Here is a 17,758-nt window from a genome sequence, read left to right on the forward strand (position 1 = left end):
CACAACCACCCAGCCACCCTGTGTTGGAAACTTCTTGAAAGGTTGCATGGGGCCTTTCTTGCTGTCACAGCAGGTAAACGTGTAAATAGGGATGGGCACTGCTCTCAGTGGCAGACACACAACACAATCTTCAAAACCGCTTTGTGAGGGCAGTCCTGTTCCAGATGAGGGAACTGGGCATGGGTGTGTCCACCGGGGGCCAGGGTGGGAGAAGGACCGTGAACCACAGCAGTCTGGCTCCAGAGCCTGGCTCCACGCCTATGTCCCACAGGGCCCAGTGTCACAGGCCAGCACAGGACGGAAGGCAGGTCGAAGTCACCCCAGAGCTTGGCTGAGGCCATGCATAGCATGAGCTGGGAAGGGCACGCTCCACAGAAAGCAGGGGTGGGCCAGAATTCAGCAGAGCCAGGGACCCAGGAGCCAGGAGACGCATCTGGGCCAGAGGGCAGGCCCCGGTCGGGACGCAGGACAATGGCCACCTCAGGATTCCCGTGAGGAGCCTCCTGACGCCAACCAGGGAAGTTGAGTGGCTTGGGGAAGGCCCCCAGCTCTGAGCAGGACTGGCCTGGTTCTAGGGAACCAGCGCCCTTGACTGCAGTGAGCAGTGGGGTGAGCAGGACGGCCTTCTGGGCCGCAGTGACGGCTCCCAGGTGTGCTGAGCGTGATACACCAAAGACAACCTCAGTGAGCATGATTACTGTCAAGCGCCTTAAGTCCTATCTCAGGTTCATCCTCAGACAGACTTCAGACGACCTTGGACAAATTGATTCTCCTCCGTCTCCCAGCCTTGGCATGGGCTACAGTAGACATTTCATCATTGCCTCTCCTCAGGGGATTAATGGCTTTTTGGCTCCGTAGCCAAGCACAGATGGGGTTAATGACACTTTTCAAGGACTTTGGACTTACCTTATCTCTGCTTATATTCATATATGTATTTAAGGCCAAAAATATATGTATTTCCTCTTTCAGAAAGATGAGTAAAAACCTATATTTGAAAGTATATGCTATAATTGCTAAATCTATTATACAAAATTTTAAATCCCTATTAATAACCCTTAAATTCATAATGAGCTTCATTACGGCCAAACACGTGCCAATGCACAGGGCAGCGTAATACAAAATCACAGCGTGAAAAATTCACGGAGTCTGAAAGTGTGGATTCTGACTTCACCTTTTAATAGTCACGTGACCTCGATCAACTCACTTCTCTAGGCGTGTATTTTCTCTGCTCTGTATGTGAGTATCTGCTTTGCTTAGCAATAACACGACCACTGAGTAAAGCAAACCGAATTAAACGTCTGAAATGCTTTATTAACCATAAAGAATCATAAAACCATAAGGAATTATTCTCCTCAGTTCCCTTGTGTGGGAAACCCATGGTATTGTTAGAACAGATCACATTCTGCTGGTAAAAGAAACATTCTATTTAAAAACACTTTTATACTAATTGTGGGGTAAAAAAGAGAGTCAACTGAGCCTTAATTAATGCGACAAAAACAACTCATATTTTAAAAAATATTCTCTTTCTCAAATGCTAAACTGATCTAATGCAACCCCAAATGCTAAAATTTAGATCCAGTTCTTAATTGCAACCACTGATTGGAGAGGAGCAGCTCTGAGATTTGGAAAAATGCTGTTCCTTCTCATGGGTCCCCCACGTCTTCATTTCAGGTTCTGACTGTCCAAGGAGCCTGGTGGTCACCTTTGGGGTCTCTCAGCCAGTCCCCAGGATGCCCTCTCACTTAAGGTCACCTCACGGTGAGGGGCACTCAGGGACTTGTGACCCCGACACAGCACATGTTTCACAGGCTGGGAAAACTAGGTCCAAGGTTAAGTCCATGGGGTCTTAAAGAGTCAGACACGACTGGGCCACTGAACAACAACCTAAGACGTGGTAAGACCAGAAAAAATCTACAGTATCCAAGTTAAGACTTCTAAAATGTCTAGCTCCATATCCAAATACCTTTTTTCTTAAGATAAAATTTAAAACCAAGTGGATCTGCCTTAATAAAGGTGTTTTTTTTTTTAAGCAAGACTATCTGTGAGTTGCTGCTGTGGATTCAAAAATCAATGTTGACCAACATTTCATTAATTCTTTGAAAGATGTAATCATTATAGCTCCCATTAAAGAAAAGACAGACAAATCTCAGACCGCAAGAATAGATTTGATTTTAGAATTAGTACCTTAGACTGTTTGGCCTCTTTCTTCACATCTTCAGAAACCAAAGCAAAAGCTGGGGGGAAGGGAGAAATAAGAAACATTTGTACATTAAAATCAGCAATTAAGATTCATTCTCATATTCAACAGTTTTGCTTAAAATGGAAAAAAAAAATTATACTTTAACAGAATAAAATTTTGCTCATTTTAAAAGCAGCTGCATTGCTGCAAACTAGTACCAAAGGCCACCTTTCTCCAGACCTAAGAGCATCCACTGGTGTGAAGTCAACAGGCTTAGGTGCCCAGCGAAGGAAACATTACATCTAAAGAAAGAGGATACCATTTCTATCTGTAGCTAAAAACCACAAGACAGAGGCATACAGAGGACAACTTCCTAGAAACCTGAATTCTGGTGCCTTCCAAAGCAAAAGGGAATTGCTGAGATTCCACTGGGAAGAAGTGCAAATTCCCACTCTCACATCCCTGCCAGAGCCCGGCGGGCAGCGGAGCGAAATCTGGGGCAAGCTGTCCGCCTCCGCGGATTCGGGTCAGTGCTGTGGTGTAGAGGCTGCTCCAGGCACGTGGGGAGAGTTACCAGAACCCGGCTAAAGCCACGGTGCCAGGGGAGAGAGAGGAAGTAGAATCATTCCCCATTTAGAATGACCTTGAGTCGGAGCCCATAAATAGACAAAGATATCCCCAGAGACACATCTAGGCTCTACATTAAAATAGTAATAATAATCTGCCAGTAACACGTGGAAAATAGGAAGTAAAATGATAAACCAGTCAGGATGGTTAACCAGACAAAACCATAATACCTTAAGTTTACAGTGCATTTCTCCTGAAAAGGTAAGAGGAAAGCATTTCATAGAGTCTGCTTTCTCCAATTAGCATTCCCAAGAGAAAACAAGAAGGTAGGAAGGGATGGCCAGACAATTCCAGGGAACAACAGAGGAGTGCAAGGTGCAGGGGTGGCGGGCAGGACAGGATTCTAGGCAACGGAGAAGACCCTGCTCAGCAGCAGGAGACAGGACCACCCATCCTGATGCCTGGAATCCTCCCACCCCAGCCCCAGAAATCCACTGCCTCAAATCTAAAACATATTCACACTCGGAAGCAAATGACTAACGTGGTTTAATCACTTCCACTTCCAGGATGACATTTCAGAAGGCAGGTAAAATCCAGATGAACCTCTCTGTGGGCACTGAGATCCCAGGTAGCACTGTAGGAGGCTCTGGAGAGTGCAGTGCCCCACCCCCCATGGACCCCAACACCCCTTCCCCACCCTTCACTGCTTTATTCTTCTCCAGAGTGCTTACCACCACTGACACAGTCTATAGCTATTTGTCTATTGCTTGTCTTCTATGTTAGTTTAATGTAAGCTTCATGATGGCAGGAATGTGGTTTTATGTACTGTTTTCCCCCTACAACAGGGGCAGCACACAGAAGAAAGTCAATAAATATTTATCGAATAAGTGAACAAATGAATGAAAGTCTTCCCAAACCACCATTTAAGGGCTGTCTCTTTACACTGACATCGCCAACCCTGGAGAACAAAGGCGTTTAGTGCCCCCACTGAATTCATGGTCACTAAGATCGATGCTTAATTCACTTTTTACACACACACACCCCCCAAGACAAATGCAAAGCCCAAATCATTCACAAAGTTCTAAGAAGGGAGGAGAGATTTAACATCAAACACCATTTACATTCTGCTTCTGGGTATTTAATATTTTGGTTTTGTTTTACTTATCTCTAAACTAGCAAACACATTTAAAACCCTCAAGAAGATCCCAAAAATGGATTAATAAACATCTTGCAAGGAGGCTGCAACACGTCAACACCCCTCAGCAACACGTCAACACCCCTCAGCATCACAGAATTCTAGAAAACGAAACAGTGTGTCAACCTACGGGATATAAAAACTGTGGTCCATCTAACACAGGACTCTTGAGTCTCAAAAATCCATCTCCCCAAACCCTGTGCACGTCATGCTAAGTTGCTTCAGTCATGTCCAACTGTAGCCCATCAGCCTCGTCTGTCCACGGGACTTCCCAGGCAAGAATCCTGGAGTGGGTTGACATGCCCTCCTCCATGGAATCTTCCCGACTCTCCTGTGGCTCCTGCTTTGCAGAGGGATTCCTATCATGGAGCCACCAGGGGAAGCCCTCCCCCAACCTCATGGATGCCTAATTCTAATCATAGACAGTCAAAGCTCTCTGCACTAGAATTTCCTTTTATCAAGAAAAAATAACCTTCCCAGTGTAACAAATTCAGTGACTCCTCAGCTAATAAGCAGGGTTAGTCTTAACCTCATTTTTCTTCCTAGGCCACGTGGCCTTGTGAAAAAGAACAGTGTGTCAACACAAAAGCCCTTACCCTTCGGAACAGACTCTGTACTGAAGAAAAAGTGTCTTTAGTACGAATTGGTTCTAAATACTACTAACACATCACCTTTCATAAACAAGCAGCTAATGCTAGCTGACAGTGTTACTGTTTAAAGTAAGAATTACCTTCAGGAAAGATGCTCCCCATAAATCAAGTGAATTCCACAAATCCTCCTTGTCTTTATGGAATAAAAACACCATACTCTTATTTAGACAAGGATTAACTGAGGGAAGGGTAAACTAGATTTTAATTCTCTGCAAAAAATATACCAGCTGCCCAGGTGACTTAGTGGTGAAGAATCCACCTGCCAATTCAGGAGATGTAGTTCATTCCCTGGGTCGGGAAGATCCCCTGGAGGAGGGCATAGCAACCCACTCCAGTATTCTTGCCTGGAGAATCTCATGGACAGAGGAGCCTGGTGGTCTACAGTCTATGGAGTCCCAAAAAATTGGAGATGACTCAGCCACTAAATGACAACAAAAAGTTAAAATATCCTTTAAAAACAAGTAACAAACAAAACTTATTTCTCCCCATCACTCTGTGAAATTAAAAACTCCTTCTTCCCATGACAGAAATAAATTATATAATATTTAAAGCAATAACATAAGAAATGCAGTTACTTGCACGCATAAGAGCAAATCAGAACATGGCAAGATAATCCCCATTAGATGAATATTAAGAAAAACACTAGCTGGTTTTATCTTTGCATAATCTAAATAAAGAAATCATCAAGGAACCAAATGCATTTCGAAGGCACAGGATATGCTATCTCATTAACAAATCCAAATATAAAATGATGAATCACTGACAGAATTCCTACCAGCTTCCCTGTTGTCTCAGATGGTAAAGAATGTGCCTGCAATGCAGGAGACCTGGGTTCAATCCCTAGTCCAGGAAGATCTCCTGGGAAGGGAATGGCAACCCACTCCAGTATTCTTGCCTGGGAAATCCCATGGACAAAGGAATCCACGGGTCACAAAGAGTCGGACACAACTCTGCGACTAACACCTTACCAGCAGAATCCCAGCTTTTGCAGTTTGTGGAAATGAAGGAGAAACGGTGCTGACAGAGGAGGAAAGTGAGAAAAATTAGCGAGTGAGGTCAGAAATTATCTGTTACCTTCGACAACCACAACAAGAATACAGAGTGGGACTCTCCCACAGCAGGAGGGAGGCAGAGACCTCAGTAAGGAGGGGTAGCTTCCAGGGGCTCAGTGTTTGCTGTTTAGCTTCATACTAATTTCCAGATTCAGTGGGGGGAAAAAATATTCTTGAAAGCTTGGCCTTAATGCACACTTCGAGAAATATTCTAAAATGTAAATCATGCTCTTCTATGCCAAGCGGCTGTTTAAAAAGTAATTTTCCCTTTTCTATCTTCAACATGCATTCCTGTAACAGCTACAGGGAACTATATTTAAAGTGCAAATCAGGGCAGGCAATAGAAATAAGACCTTTCTCGTGATAACTTTAGATAATTCAAGCCAACGAATGTGTTTGAGCACACCTACCCCGAGAGATACATCAAATTTTACAGCGATCCCAGGCCTGAGATTTATAGGCTAGCCTCGGCCCTGTGAGTGTAAGAAACGGGAGAGGAATTAATTCCGATGCATTTAAGCAACACTAATCAACTGTCTTCCATCCATCCCCCCAGGGGAGGGAGGAAGCAGGACCAGCCCAGGCAAGAAAAGACCCCTGAGCCTCCTGTCTCTGCTTTGTTCCCTTAGCCAACTCACCCTCCCAAACTGCCCCTGTAACCTTTATCACAGAAATCAAATTAAGTACCAAACATGGAAAGCAAGAAGCTAAGTGGCCCCCTCAGAGGAGAGCTGCCAGGATGGGAGAGCTGTGGGATGGGCAGAAAGGGTTTAGTGAAGGTTCAGCAGGACTAAAGGCTCAGGAGGTGTCGGTGGAGGAAATAAACGAGCACCACGGGACCAGGCGGTCCTGGGCCCCCACCCCAGCCGTCTGGGACAGAGCCCAGCCCTGGAAGCCTTGGCTGGCGCCCCCAGGCTCAGGGCTCCCCCTGGTCCGTTCTCTGCTGTGACCTACTTCACATAACAGGTTTCAGTGGCAAACCCGGCTCCCTAGGGCTTCCAGGTTTAATTCCAGCTCCTCCAAAGGGGCCTGGACTCCAGGATGCAAGGCCTGCAGCCAATTTAACTGGTCCCACACCCTGCTTTGAAGATAATCCCTGGCAGCAGAGGGAACAGAAACAAAGGCGTCTGCCCAAGCACCTGCATTCCTCACGCTCCTCTCAGAGCCACTGTCTCCAGGGTTGCAGACGTGGGGGCGGGGGGCACCCTGCATGGGGCTCCCGTGACTCTGCGGGGCCGAGGCCAGAAGGGCAGAATCAAGGCAGCTGAAGAGCCCATGGGTGAGCCCACGCAACACACCGCACGGGCTCAGAATGGGGCCCGCCTGGCACGTGCTGGGGGCTCTGGGTGTGAGCAGCCACTGTCAGTATCATTATTAATGTACGCTTTCGCGTGTTCAACAGAAAGTCAAAGAGGGGCTGCCTGAGTCAAAGCACCAGGCTTTATGCTAGGAGCTGGGTGACGATGACGAAGCAGCGGCTCCCCAAGGAGGTCTGACCCCACAGACAAGTCCTGTGTCAACAGCCAAGGGCCGACGGGCGCCCTCTGACGGCACCGCCGCCCAGGGAGTCCCTGAGAAGGAGGGAGGGCAAAGCACCAAGCAGGGCAGCAAGTTCAACCCCAGGCAGCAGAGACTCCAAGCACAAGAGGAGGAGGCCCAGAAACAGGCTTCTGCACACAAAGCACGTCCAACAGTCCAGCGTGCCGAGCATGGGCACCTGGGGGGCGGGGAGGAGTGACCTGGGCAGGGACACCTTGGCGGGGCACAGGGTGGGGGTGTTGTGTGACTGGGGCCAGGGGTGAGGCTGGAATGGCAGGGCCACATCCTGAAAGGGGTCAGTCCGGTTTTACTCTGCCACTGAAAGCTTTCTGAGGCTTTTAGGAAGGGGGATGCCATGCTGAAAGGTGTGCCTGAGACCAGTTTCCAGAGGCAGCGTGTGGGGTGGGCTGTGGAGAGACAAACAACACGCCACCAGCCAGGAGGGTGATGGAGCCAGACACCGAGAGCTAAGGGACCTAATGAAGGTGAGGTGACTCCTGGGCACAGCAGGTGGGGAGCCAGAGTCACGCTGAGGTGTTAAAGCAGCAGCATCTCCAGCTTTGGAGATGGACCCCACGAGTGGGTGAGGGCAGGGAAGGGCCAACGGGGAGACGAGCGTAGGTGACTCCAGGTTTCGGATCCGAGCGACGGGGTAAGCCTGGGGCTCCATTCAGATGCTACAGGATAAAGGACGGTGAGCAGACTGTGGGAAAACTCAACGTGGTTCCCAGTTTCCCGAGCTGCTGCAGGGGATTCAGGTGGAAACACCCTCATCGCGGCCTGGTCCCCAGTGCAGCTCAGCGCAGAGGCACGAGAGGAGTTTCCACACTCAGTGTCTCCGCGGCATGGTGGAACCAGAGCCACAAAGCAGGATGCTCAAGACGGAAGCAGGGGAACCCCAACATCTCAGGGACTAAACTGCCAAGGAGACAGAAAGGCGTGGCCAGGCAGAGAGCAGGCAGGCGTGTGAGATGTTTTCTGAGCCCTCTCCTTAAGAGCACCTGAGAAGGATGGACGTAAGAGCTAGAGACCTTTGCTCAGGGACCAAATATAAACAGCAAACTCTTGGGAAAAGAGATCACCTGCTCTGGGGACCACACCAGCACCATTCCACCACCATGGCAGGTAGAGAACATTCAGGGTCGGGAACCTCTTCACTGTGTTCCTTGGGATTCCCAGCCTTTTCAAAGGATGCAGCCAGTTGGGAGAAGTCAGGAGAGGCGAGGCTTCCCCATGGCAGGGAGCACACAGGCCCCGCTTTCTTTCTGCCTGAGCCCCCTGGCTGCCCACACTGGATCTCACTCCATCTGAAACACGTCCCCTGTTTCCTCACAGAAATCAGCGGGAAATGGAGTCTGGAACACAGACTTTCCCTCACTCAGCAGCAACATTTGCCAGGACCAATATACTCTACATGCCAGAGGGTTAGCATATGTACAGGAAGGACAATAAACGGAGGGGTGGGGGGAGAGAAAAAGGAAAGAATTATATATTTTAGGAAAGAAAAGATCTTTTGCTTCTTTGATTCATATCTCATTTAAACAGATGATATGAAAACCCATATGCCACTCAGAATCTGAAAAGAAGCAAACTCCAACTCAGAGTTTGGCGACGAAGTCATAAGCAGGGTCCACAGGCGGAGTCGTGGGTTGGGGCAGAAGAACCCTGCACACACACCCCACCCCCGAGAACACCCGGAAGGGGTCCAGGAGAGCAACATGCAAACACAGGAGGTCAGAGCTCCGTCCCACTCCCTTAACGCTGCTGGAGAATATTCGGCAGTCAACTGTCAGGCTCGTTTTACGCCTGACTTCTAGTATCTTAGTTCTAAAAAATAAAATGTGGGTCCCAGGGCTTCCTGGTGGCTCAGTGGCAAAGAATCCGCCGGCCGGTGCAGGAGACACAGGTTCAATCCCTGATCCGGGAAGATCCCACATGCCGCAGAGCAGCTAAGCCCAAGGGCCACAAATACTGAGCCTGTGCTCTGAAGCCGGGGAGGGGTCACAAGAGAAGCCACCACAATGAGAAGCCTGTGCACAGCAACAAGGAGGAGCCCCCAACTAGAGAAAAGCCTGTGTGGCAACGAAGACCCAGCACAGCCACACAAAACAAACGGGTCCCCAAAAGCACACCGGTCAGTGCCGCTGAATCCATGGCGCCCACAGTCTGAGACGTTCCAGGAACTCATCTAAAAAAACCTTTGATCCAACAGCCCACTGCTCTGGGTTTTGAGACTCACACTCCAGGTACTAGAGTCCCTCCAGTAGCATCTATAAATCTGCCAAACAATACTGGAACCAGAGGAAGACTTCTGAGTTCCAATTCTAGGGTTTCTCATCCCCTTCCCAAGAAGGCAGAGCCCCTGAATGCCGAGTATCAGGCCTCACCTCCACACTCTGCTTTCCCCATAACAGCTCCTTACTCCACCTTATGACAAAGCAACCAGCAATCACCTTTACATTCTACAGACGTGCAGTCACAGTCCCAGTTCAGATCTGGGCCAGGATGGTCCCAACAGGGTTCTGCAATGTGCCAGCAGACACAACTCACCTGGCGCCTTGTTAAAGACACAGATCCCTGGGGCCTTATCTTGGCTCTCCTGAATCAGAAAAGGCTGGAGCTGGAACCCAGAAATCTGCATTTTAACAAAGGAGACTCTTTAACACCCTGAAGTGTTCCCATGCGTGCTGAAGTCCGACACCCACTCAAAGGAACAGAACGCGTTTTTTTTTTTCCTTCCCCCAGCTGAGTTTGGCCATTTATCTTCCTTTGCTCCCTTCATCTCATAAATGACAAACAAGCTCCCGCCTATCCACCCTCGAGGATCTGGAGAAGATAAATTCAGTGTGATGTGTAAAGAGCCTTGAGCTTCTTATGGGAAGCAATGATGTAAACTAAAACATATCACCTTGTAGGATCATAAAATATTCCTTTAGGAGTGAAAGTAAGTTGTATCCCTAGGAGAGACTGGCACTGCTGTTGCTGAGATGCATTCAAATCGTATTTGATGATACTTTAACTCATTCGTTTTGGTTAAACTTGCTGCTCTACATCAGATCAGCTTTACAGATAAGGCCTGTTTGCTTCTCCAATTTCAGTACACAGACATTTTTAGTATTAATAAACGTTTAAGTAAGTTTATGTTGTCAATCAAGGCTCTCTTCTTTTAAAAAAAAAAAAAGAAAGAAAGAAAGAAAGAAATGAACTCAGATTTCCCCTTAAATCTCTCTCATGCAGATCTCTCCTCTGAGGTCCAGACCCTCAGTGGATCTCACTGCTACTGGACATGGTACCCAAGCATCTTACAGGCACCCCAAATTCAACCTGTCCAAACAGAACTCCTCATCTTCGCCTCCCCCTAAAATTAAAAGCAAACTTTAGAAAACCGTCTGGATACTTCATGCCACCGAACTGTACACATAAAAATGGTTCAAATGATTCATTTTTTGCTATATATATATTTAACTACAATAAAACAATTTTTTCCTTTGACCACATCTGGTCCTTCTCCATCAGCTCCTGTATCAGTAAACAGCTCTGCTCTCCACCTACACTCAGAGCAGGAGCCTGTGACTCATCCTTGGCCCTCCTCTCTGCCCACTGGACCAGTCAACCACCAAGCCTCTGACTCTTAATCAGCTCTGGCCAGGTTGACTCTGGCAGCCTCCTCACTCATTCCCCACGTCCACACCGGCCCCCGCCCATCCCTGTTCGACAGAACCACCAGCCTGAGCTTCTTAACACGTTAAGTCAAATCACATCACTCCCTATGATGGCCCTGCAACAGCTCCCCACTGCTCTAAGGACCAAGTCCAAAATCCCCACGCTGGTCTGCGAGGCCCCCGTGGGCCTTCCAGCCCCCTCCCCTGTCCAGTCTCGTCCTTTCTCCACCAGCTGCCACCAGCCAGAGCCTTGTCCTGGCCCCCTCCATCCTCCCCATGGTAGCTGAGCTCTGCTTCCCCTTCAGGTCTGAGCTCCACGGCCCTGTCTTGAGAAACGTCAGGGCTTCTCAGCCTGGAGTTACTGCGGGTTTGGACCGGAAAGCTGATTCTTTGGGGGGGGAGGGGATGCCCCATGGCACTCTGGGTTGCTCAGCAGCACCCCTGCCAAACGACCCCCTGTGACAGTCCTGAAATCTCTCTGTATGGACAAGGATTCCCTGGGGGGGGCAAAGTGACCGCCCCCACCCCCACTCCCCATTGAGAACCTCAGCTCCAGATTTCCAGTAAAGCCTCATCAGTTCCTGGTGGCTCAGCAGTAAAGAATTCGCCTGCAATGCAGGAGACACAAGAGGGTTTGATCCCTGGGTGGGCAAGATCCCCTGGAGGAGGGCATGGCAACCCACTCCAATATTCGTGCCTGGAGAATCCCATGGACAGAGGAACCTGGAGGGCTACAATCCATGGGGTCGCAAAGAGTCGGACACGACTGAGCGACGGAACAATGTCCCTGAAACACCTGTCACAGCACCCTGGACAACTCCACAGCACTGGGCAGACCGCAGTCCTGCCCTTGGTGGCTCCTGTTCAATGTCACCTTCCCTTCTGAGACTACAAGCTCCATGAGAGTAGAGACAGGCTAGATCGGGTTCTTCCTGCAACAACCCCAGCGTCTGGCGCATACTAGATGCTCAACACCTTCTGAACAGATGAAGAAACTCTGAGTCCAGTTTTTCCCTTTGATACTATGTAAAACTTACTAACATGTTCTGGTAGTTCAAATGAGCACTTACCTGGTTTCTTTGGAAGCAGCTTAGTGATCAGACCTCTAAAACATGGCCTTAAGCGAGACTCTCAATCAATAAGAGATCTAATGAATCCCTGACGCCAACTGTGACTTCTCCTTTATACTGGGAAAGGTGTGCGTGTGCGCTCAGCCCCTCAGTCATGTCCAACTCTGTGCGACCCTATGGACTGTAGCCCCCACCAGGCTCCTCCATCCATGGGATTCTCCAGGCAAGAATACTGGAGTGGGTTGCCATTTCCTTCTCCAGGGGATCTTCCCAACCCAGGGATCAAACCCAGGTCTCCTGCACTGGCAGGCAGGTTCTTTACCATCTGGGCCACCAGGGAAGCCCTTGGTACTGCCTCAAGGAGCTAAAAAATCTGTAACATCTGCAAACTATTATAAATAATGTTTCTAAAGAAAAGCAAAAAAAGCTGACCCTTAATGGTCCAAATGAGGTCAGTAATTACAACTTGAGTACCGGGCCCACAGTGTTTCCCTCAGAAGAACTGAGCACGAGGGTCAGGACATCTCCCCTCCTCCACCCCCATTTGACACAGCTGCTCTTCCTCCCTCTGCTTCCACCCCCTCATCCCAAGAGCCTGACTACTGGCTACAGGCAAACTCCTGGGTCAAGCTGGTGACCACGGGGGCCACGCCAGCCTGGCGTCCAACAACAAAAAGAATCCACCCAGACAGTTAAAATCTGTGCCGGTATTATCCGAGTACTGCTGAAGAAATAAGAGAAGGGCTTAAAAATCCAAAACAGAAGAACACAAAGCAACCTGGAGCCAGGTGTGACTCTTGGGGTCCTAACGTGTCTGATTCGCTGCCATGAAAAGAATCCAAGCAAGACCTGGCTCAGCGTGGAAAATCATCCCTAATTTTGGCAGGTACTAAGAAATATAACCCTGACTCAGTAGAAACAGGGATAAGAAAGATAAATGTTACTATTTATTATCATTGGTTCAAATAAGCTTCTTCACAGATATATCAATTACAATTAGGTTTGGCTGCATGTAGGTTAAAAAAAAAAACCAACAACTGAGGTTTAAACAAGACAGATTGTTATCTCACGCAATACATGTGTGGAAATAGGCAAGGGTGGGCTGGCACAGTGCTCCAATCTACCTGTTCCCAGGTGGTACCATCCTTTCTGCTCCACCCTTGTAACTACTGGCTTCTGCTTTCAAGGTCACCTCATGGTCACAAGAAGGCCACCATAGCTCAAGTCATCAGATTCACATAACAGGCAACAAGGAGGAGGAAACGGAAGAAGGCCTGCACCACGGCTGGGTCAGTCACTTTTAATAAACTTTACCAAGAGACACACTCAGAACTCCCTGCAGACAGCTCACTGGCTACCCGTTTGCAAGGGCCACTGGAAATGTCGTTCCACCGGACACGCTGCTGCCACCACCACTCCTCCACCCTTCCCCTCACCCCCTGTATTATCAGTCTGCTCAGTTCAGGGGCTCGGCAACCCCATGGACTGCAGCTCGCCAGACCTCCTTGTCCATCACCAACTCCTGGAGCTTGCTCAAACTCATGTCCATCGAGTCAGTGATGCCATCCAACCATCTCATCCTCTGTCATCCCCTTCTCCTCCCGCCTTCAATCTTTCCCAGCATCAGGGTCTTTTCCAATGAGTCAGTTCTTCTCATCAAGTGGCCAAAGTACCGGAGTTTCAGCTTCAGCGTCAGTCCTTCCAATGAATATTCACAACTGATTTCCTTTAGAATTGACTGGTTTGATCTCCTTGGAGTCTAAGGATCTCTCAAGAGTCTTCTCCAACATCACAGTTCAAAGGCATCAATTATTCGGCACTCAACTTTCTTTATGGTCCAACTCTCACATCCACATATGACTACTGGAAAAACCGTAGCTTTGACTAGATGGCCCTTTGTTGACAAGGGCGCTAGGGCTGCCATAATAAAAACTATGGGCGGCGGGTGGGGGGCGGGGGTGGGCAGGGGGCTTAAACAACAGAAACTTATTTCTTCCACTTCTGGTGGCCAGAAGTCCAAGACCATGGAGACAGCAGGGTTGGTTTCTGCTGAGACCTCTGTACTTGGCTTGAAGCTGGATGAGCTCTCCCCGTGTCCTCACACAGCCGTTTCTCTGTGAGCATTTCTGGAGTCTCTACCTCTTACTCAGAGTCCTGCTAGATTAGCCCTACCTTTATGACCTCCTTCAACCTTGTTGTTTAGTCACTAAGTCCTGTCCCACTTTTTTTGTGAACCCACAGACTGTAACACACCAGGCTCCTCTGTCCATGGGATTCTCCAAGGAAAAATACTGGAGTGGGCTGCCATTCCCTTCTCCAGGGGAATCTTCCCGACCCAGGAAGAAACCCAGATCTCCTGCCTAGGAAGGCAGATTCTTTACAACAGAGCCACTTTAATCATCTCCTTAAAGGCACATCTCCAAATACAGTCGTATTGAGGATCAATGCTTCAATATATGTATTTGAAGGACAAAACTCAGTCCATAACACTGCTGATTATCTAAGACAGTGATCACCAACCTGTTTGGCACCAGGGACCGGTTTTGTAGAGGACAATTTTTCCCTGGTGGGGGGTTGGAGGGGACGGTTTTAGCTTCACCAGGTATTTATCTCCTGCTGCGCAGCCTAGCACCAGTCCCTGGGGACCCCTAAGAAGTTAAAAAACTAAGGGTTTGGAGGGTAACGGATAGACTCTGCCACAAGAAAACCAGTTGACACCGTAAGAGATGGAAAAGTTCTAGCATTTTATCGAGTCTATGCCTTCCATTTTATAGGAAAAAAACTGAAGAGTCAAAGTAAGGAGAAGCCACATAGTGGCTGACCCAGAAGCGTGAATAAATCTGAGTCTAGTCTTGGCTCTGGACTTTAGAACTGAAGTTGCAGTGACTTTTGTCTGTATAACCATCTGGGTTTAAAATAAATGTTCTTGTCGACTTCTCTGAAAGCTTAAGTGAGTACACTACGCTTGGGAGAGAACTAAAGTACACACAGTCAGGTCCCCTGATCAGGGAATATTTCAGGTATTTTTACCCTGTCTGAATTGTTGACATGCCTTGGAACTCCTATCATGTCTTCTATTTCAACAAGAGTCCAAGAACCCTGATTTCAAGACACACGAAGGCTGGGTACCACACCTTTCTAATTCTCCGTGTCCTTCCACAACATCAAAGCAGAACGTAGTAAAAAGAACTCATGATTTACTTCAGATTTGGAAGAACACAGCTTCCTGTCTATACCAACCCATGAAATCCCCTTCACAAAACCAAATGTTTCACAGGGACCTTTTAATAGGTTTTATGTCTTATATATTGTGCTTATCTGACAACTTCACAAGGCTAAAACACATCTTTTAAGAACGTGTGGACATTTCAGTTCATTCTGAATGTCCGGTAATATATTATCAAGTGCTGACATTCCCTTTCCTGCAGTGAAAAACAGATCCACAGAGCAACACAAGTGTGCACTTCAGCCCCTATAGTGAATATATTACACACAAATATTGCATTCCCAGTACAGCAGTTACAAAGTGCAGAGCTATAAATAGAACGCCAATTTCAGCTCCCACCCACCCCATTTGGTGAGGTGCAAAACGTCCAGGCAGCAGGCCAACTGATGCAGCCGGGAGTCTCATAGTCCCTCCAACCTCCCCTCCTCTCCGGGCGCCCCCCACCCCAGCAATGCACTCCTGCTAAAGCAGATCCCCGCCAAATTCAGTAGCGCCCCCACCGTCAATTACAGCCTTCGCTGCCCAAGGTGCCCAAATATTTTTAATTACATTGTTACTTAATCACGCGTGTGAACAATTACCAATTAATTTCACTGGCTTTTCCCACACTTACTGAACTGCTATAGACAGGCCAGGGGTACACAGTCAAGGTCCTTATTCCGGGAGTTTTAAGTCCAAGTAGAAACGGCCGCCAAGGTTCCGGTGGGCTACCGAAACACCAGTGCACAATGACGCTACGTCTTTTCCGAAATCGCACCATTCTGCCATTTCTAAAAATCTGAAATCACTGCTTCTTAGGCTGGAAACAAAAAGTCTGTGATGACAACAACCCCAAGAACGCTAAAAGGAATATTCTTCCTCCAAGGTTTCAAACTTGAACACACCTCAACCATGAAAGTCAATTGCAATGATTTTTTTTTAACTTTTATCACATTATTTTATGGGGGGGGGGGGCATGCTCTTGCGAGGAACACGGAAGAAAAAAAGGGAAGGGGCATCACAGCAGCAGCAGACAAGCACCGTTTGCAGAGTTCTCTAATTCTTCCCCAGGAAGATGCAGGGTTCGGAAGACTCCCTACAGCCTCCCCCGCGCCCCAACCGACACCCAGAGGCCCAGCCGGGCACCCGGTCCTCCCTTCCCGGTCAAGGATCCGGTAGAAGGGGCTGGGGCCGGGTGGACATCCCAGCCTAGGGGGCCCGGGCAGGTCCGCGAGAACCCCACAGGGAGCCCGAGCGAGGTGGGGGTGCACCGCTGGGCGACCGCGCGGGCGATGCGGGCCAGAGCGCGCGGGAGCCCGGGCCGCGGACCCGGCCCGCCCGCCTCCAGCCTCCGCCGCCAGCGCCGGGCGCGGAGGGCCGCCGGGACGCGGGCGGAAGGCAGGGGGGCGGGCCCGCGGCCGCCGCTTCCTTCGCTCCAAAGTTTCTCGCAGTTGCACATTCACTCCGCGCTTCCTGTGGGGGTGGGCGCCGCGCCCTCGCGGCCCCGCCGGCCGCCCGCTCCCGGCGGAAGGAAGCGCGGAGACGCGAGTCGAACCGGAGCGGCGGCGGGACCCCAGCGAGTCGAAAGAGGCCAGCCAGGCGCACCCCGGGGTTCCGGGGTCCCGGGGAGCCGGGGCCGGCCGGGACGCCGGGAGGGGGCGCTGCCGCCGCGGGCGCGGCGGGGACGGGACGGCGGGGCGCGGGCGCCCGCGGGGAAAGGCAGGGCTGGGCCGCCCGGCGTCTCCCCGGCGCGGAAGCGGGGCGCGGGCGGCTGCACCCGGGGAGCCCACGCCTCTCCAGTGCGCGCCCGGGCCGCCCGCTACTTACCCAGGGAGCAGGTGAGCAGCGAGAGCAGTACCGGCAGCGCCAGGCGGCGGCCGCGGCGGGCGGGCGGCAGCATCCCGGCGGCGGGGCTGCGCTCCCTATACGGGCGCGGGGACTGGAGACGCGCGGGGAGCGGAGCTGCACCGCTGCCGCCGCCGCCGCCCCTGCCGCCGCGGCTGACCCGTCTCCGCGGCTCCCCTCCTCCCTTCCCCGGCCCCGCGCCGACTCCGGACGCGCCCTCTGGCGGCCGGTAGCGGGAACGCCCTCGTGCGCGCTTCCCGCGCCCGCGTGGCTGTGGCCTGGAGGTCCCCCGGGGCCGGGCTGCCGGTAGAGGTGTCCACCCCTCTGCGGGGACAGCCGCCTCCTTAAGGCGTCTGACCTCTGTTCCCTGCGGTCTCCACGTCCCCTTTTCCTTTCTCTCATTTAACCTGGGCCTCATCCTCTGCCTTCGTGCGCTCCTGCCTTGTTCCATCACCTCCCTTTCCTCGATTGCCAGCAGTAGATCAGTGTCCCTTCTTATCCCCAAAGTGAAGCTAAAAAGGGGATGGGCGGGAGAGGAAGGGGAATCGTTTTTCTTCCCTGCTAATGTACCACCTGTTATTAAAAAAAAAAAAAGAAATCAATAATTCAACTCAATATTGTTGGCACCAACAGTTCTACTTTGATGAAGGTGTTTTTAATCAGCTCAACTAATTTACTTCATATCTCTTTTGAAAGGGAATGTTGCCAATAGCTTAGGCCTGGAATTTGGCTTTTAATTGAAGTTTGTGTAAATATAATTTTAAGTGTTCACCATAATGGAAGAGGAAGGGTCT

At 50.0% G+C, this 17,758-nt stretch overlaps 1 protein-coding gene across 2 annotated transcripts in view; it reads right to left on the bottom strand.

Moving 5' to 3' along the window:
- The window catches only part of B3GLCT (beta 3-glucosyltransferase), a 110,096-nt gene extending 92,917 nt beyond the window's left edge, over nucleotides 1–17,179 (bottom strand). For both annotated transcript variants that reach the window (XR_011259450.1, XM_069601614.1), the window contains exons 1-2: nucleotides 16,947–17,179; nucleotides 2,185–2,234 (exon numbers count right to left, since the gene is read on the bottom strand). Coding sequence is in view for 1 of the 2 variants with exons in the window: in XM_069601614.1 (XP_069457715.1) it covers nucleotides 2,185–2,234; nucleotides 16,947–17,019 (123 nt within the window). In the remaining variant the exon portion in view is untranslated. The remainder of the gene's footprint in view (nucleotides 1–2,184; nucleotides 2,235–16,946) is intronic.
- Nucleotides 17,180–17,758: the final 579 nt, after the last annotated feature.

The sequence above is a fragment of the Ovis canadensis genome, chromosome 10 (assembly GCF_042477335.2).
Source record: "Ovis canadensis isolate MfBH-ARS-UI-01 breed Bighorn chromosome 10, ARS-UI_OviCan_v2, whole genome shotgun sequence".
Lineage (NCBI taxonomy): Eukaryota > Metazoa > Chordata > Mammalia > Artiodactyla > Bovidae > Ovis > Ovis canadensis.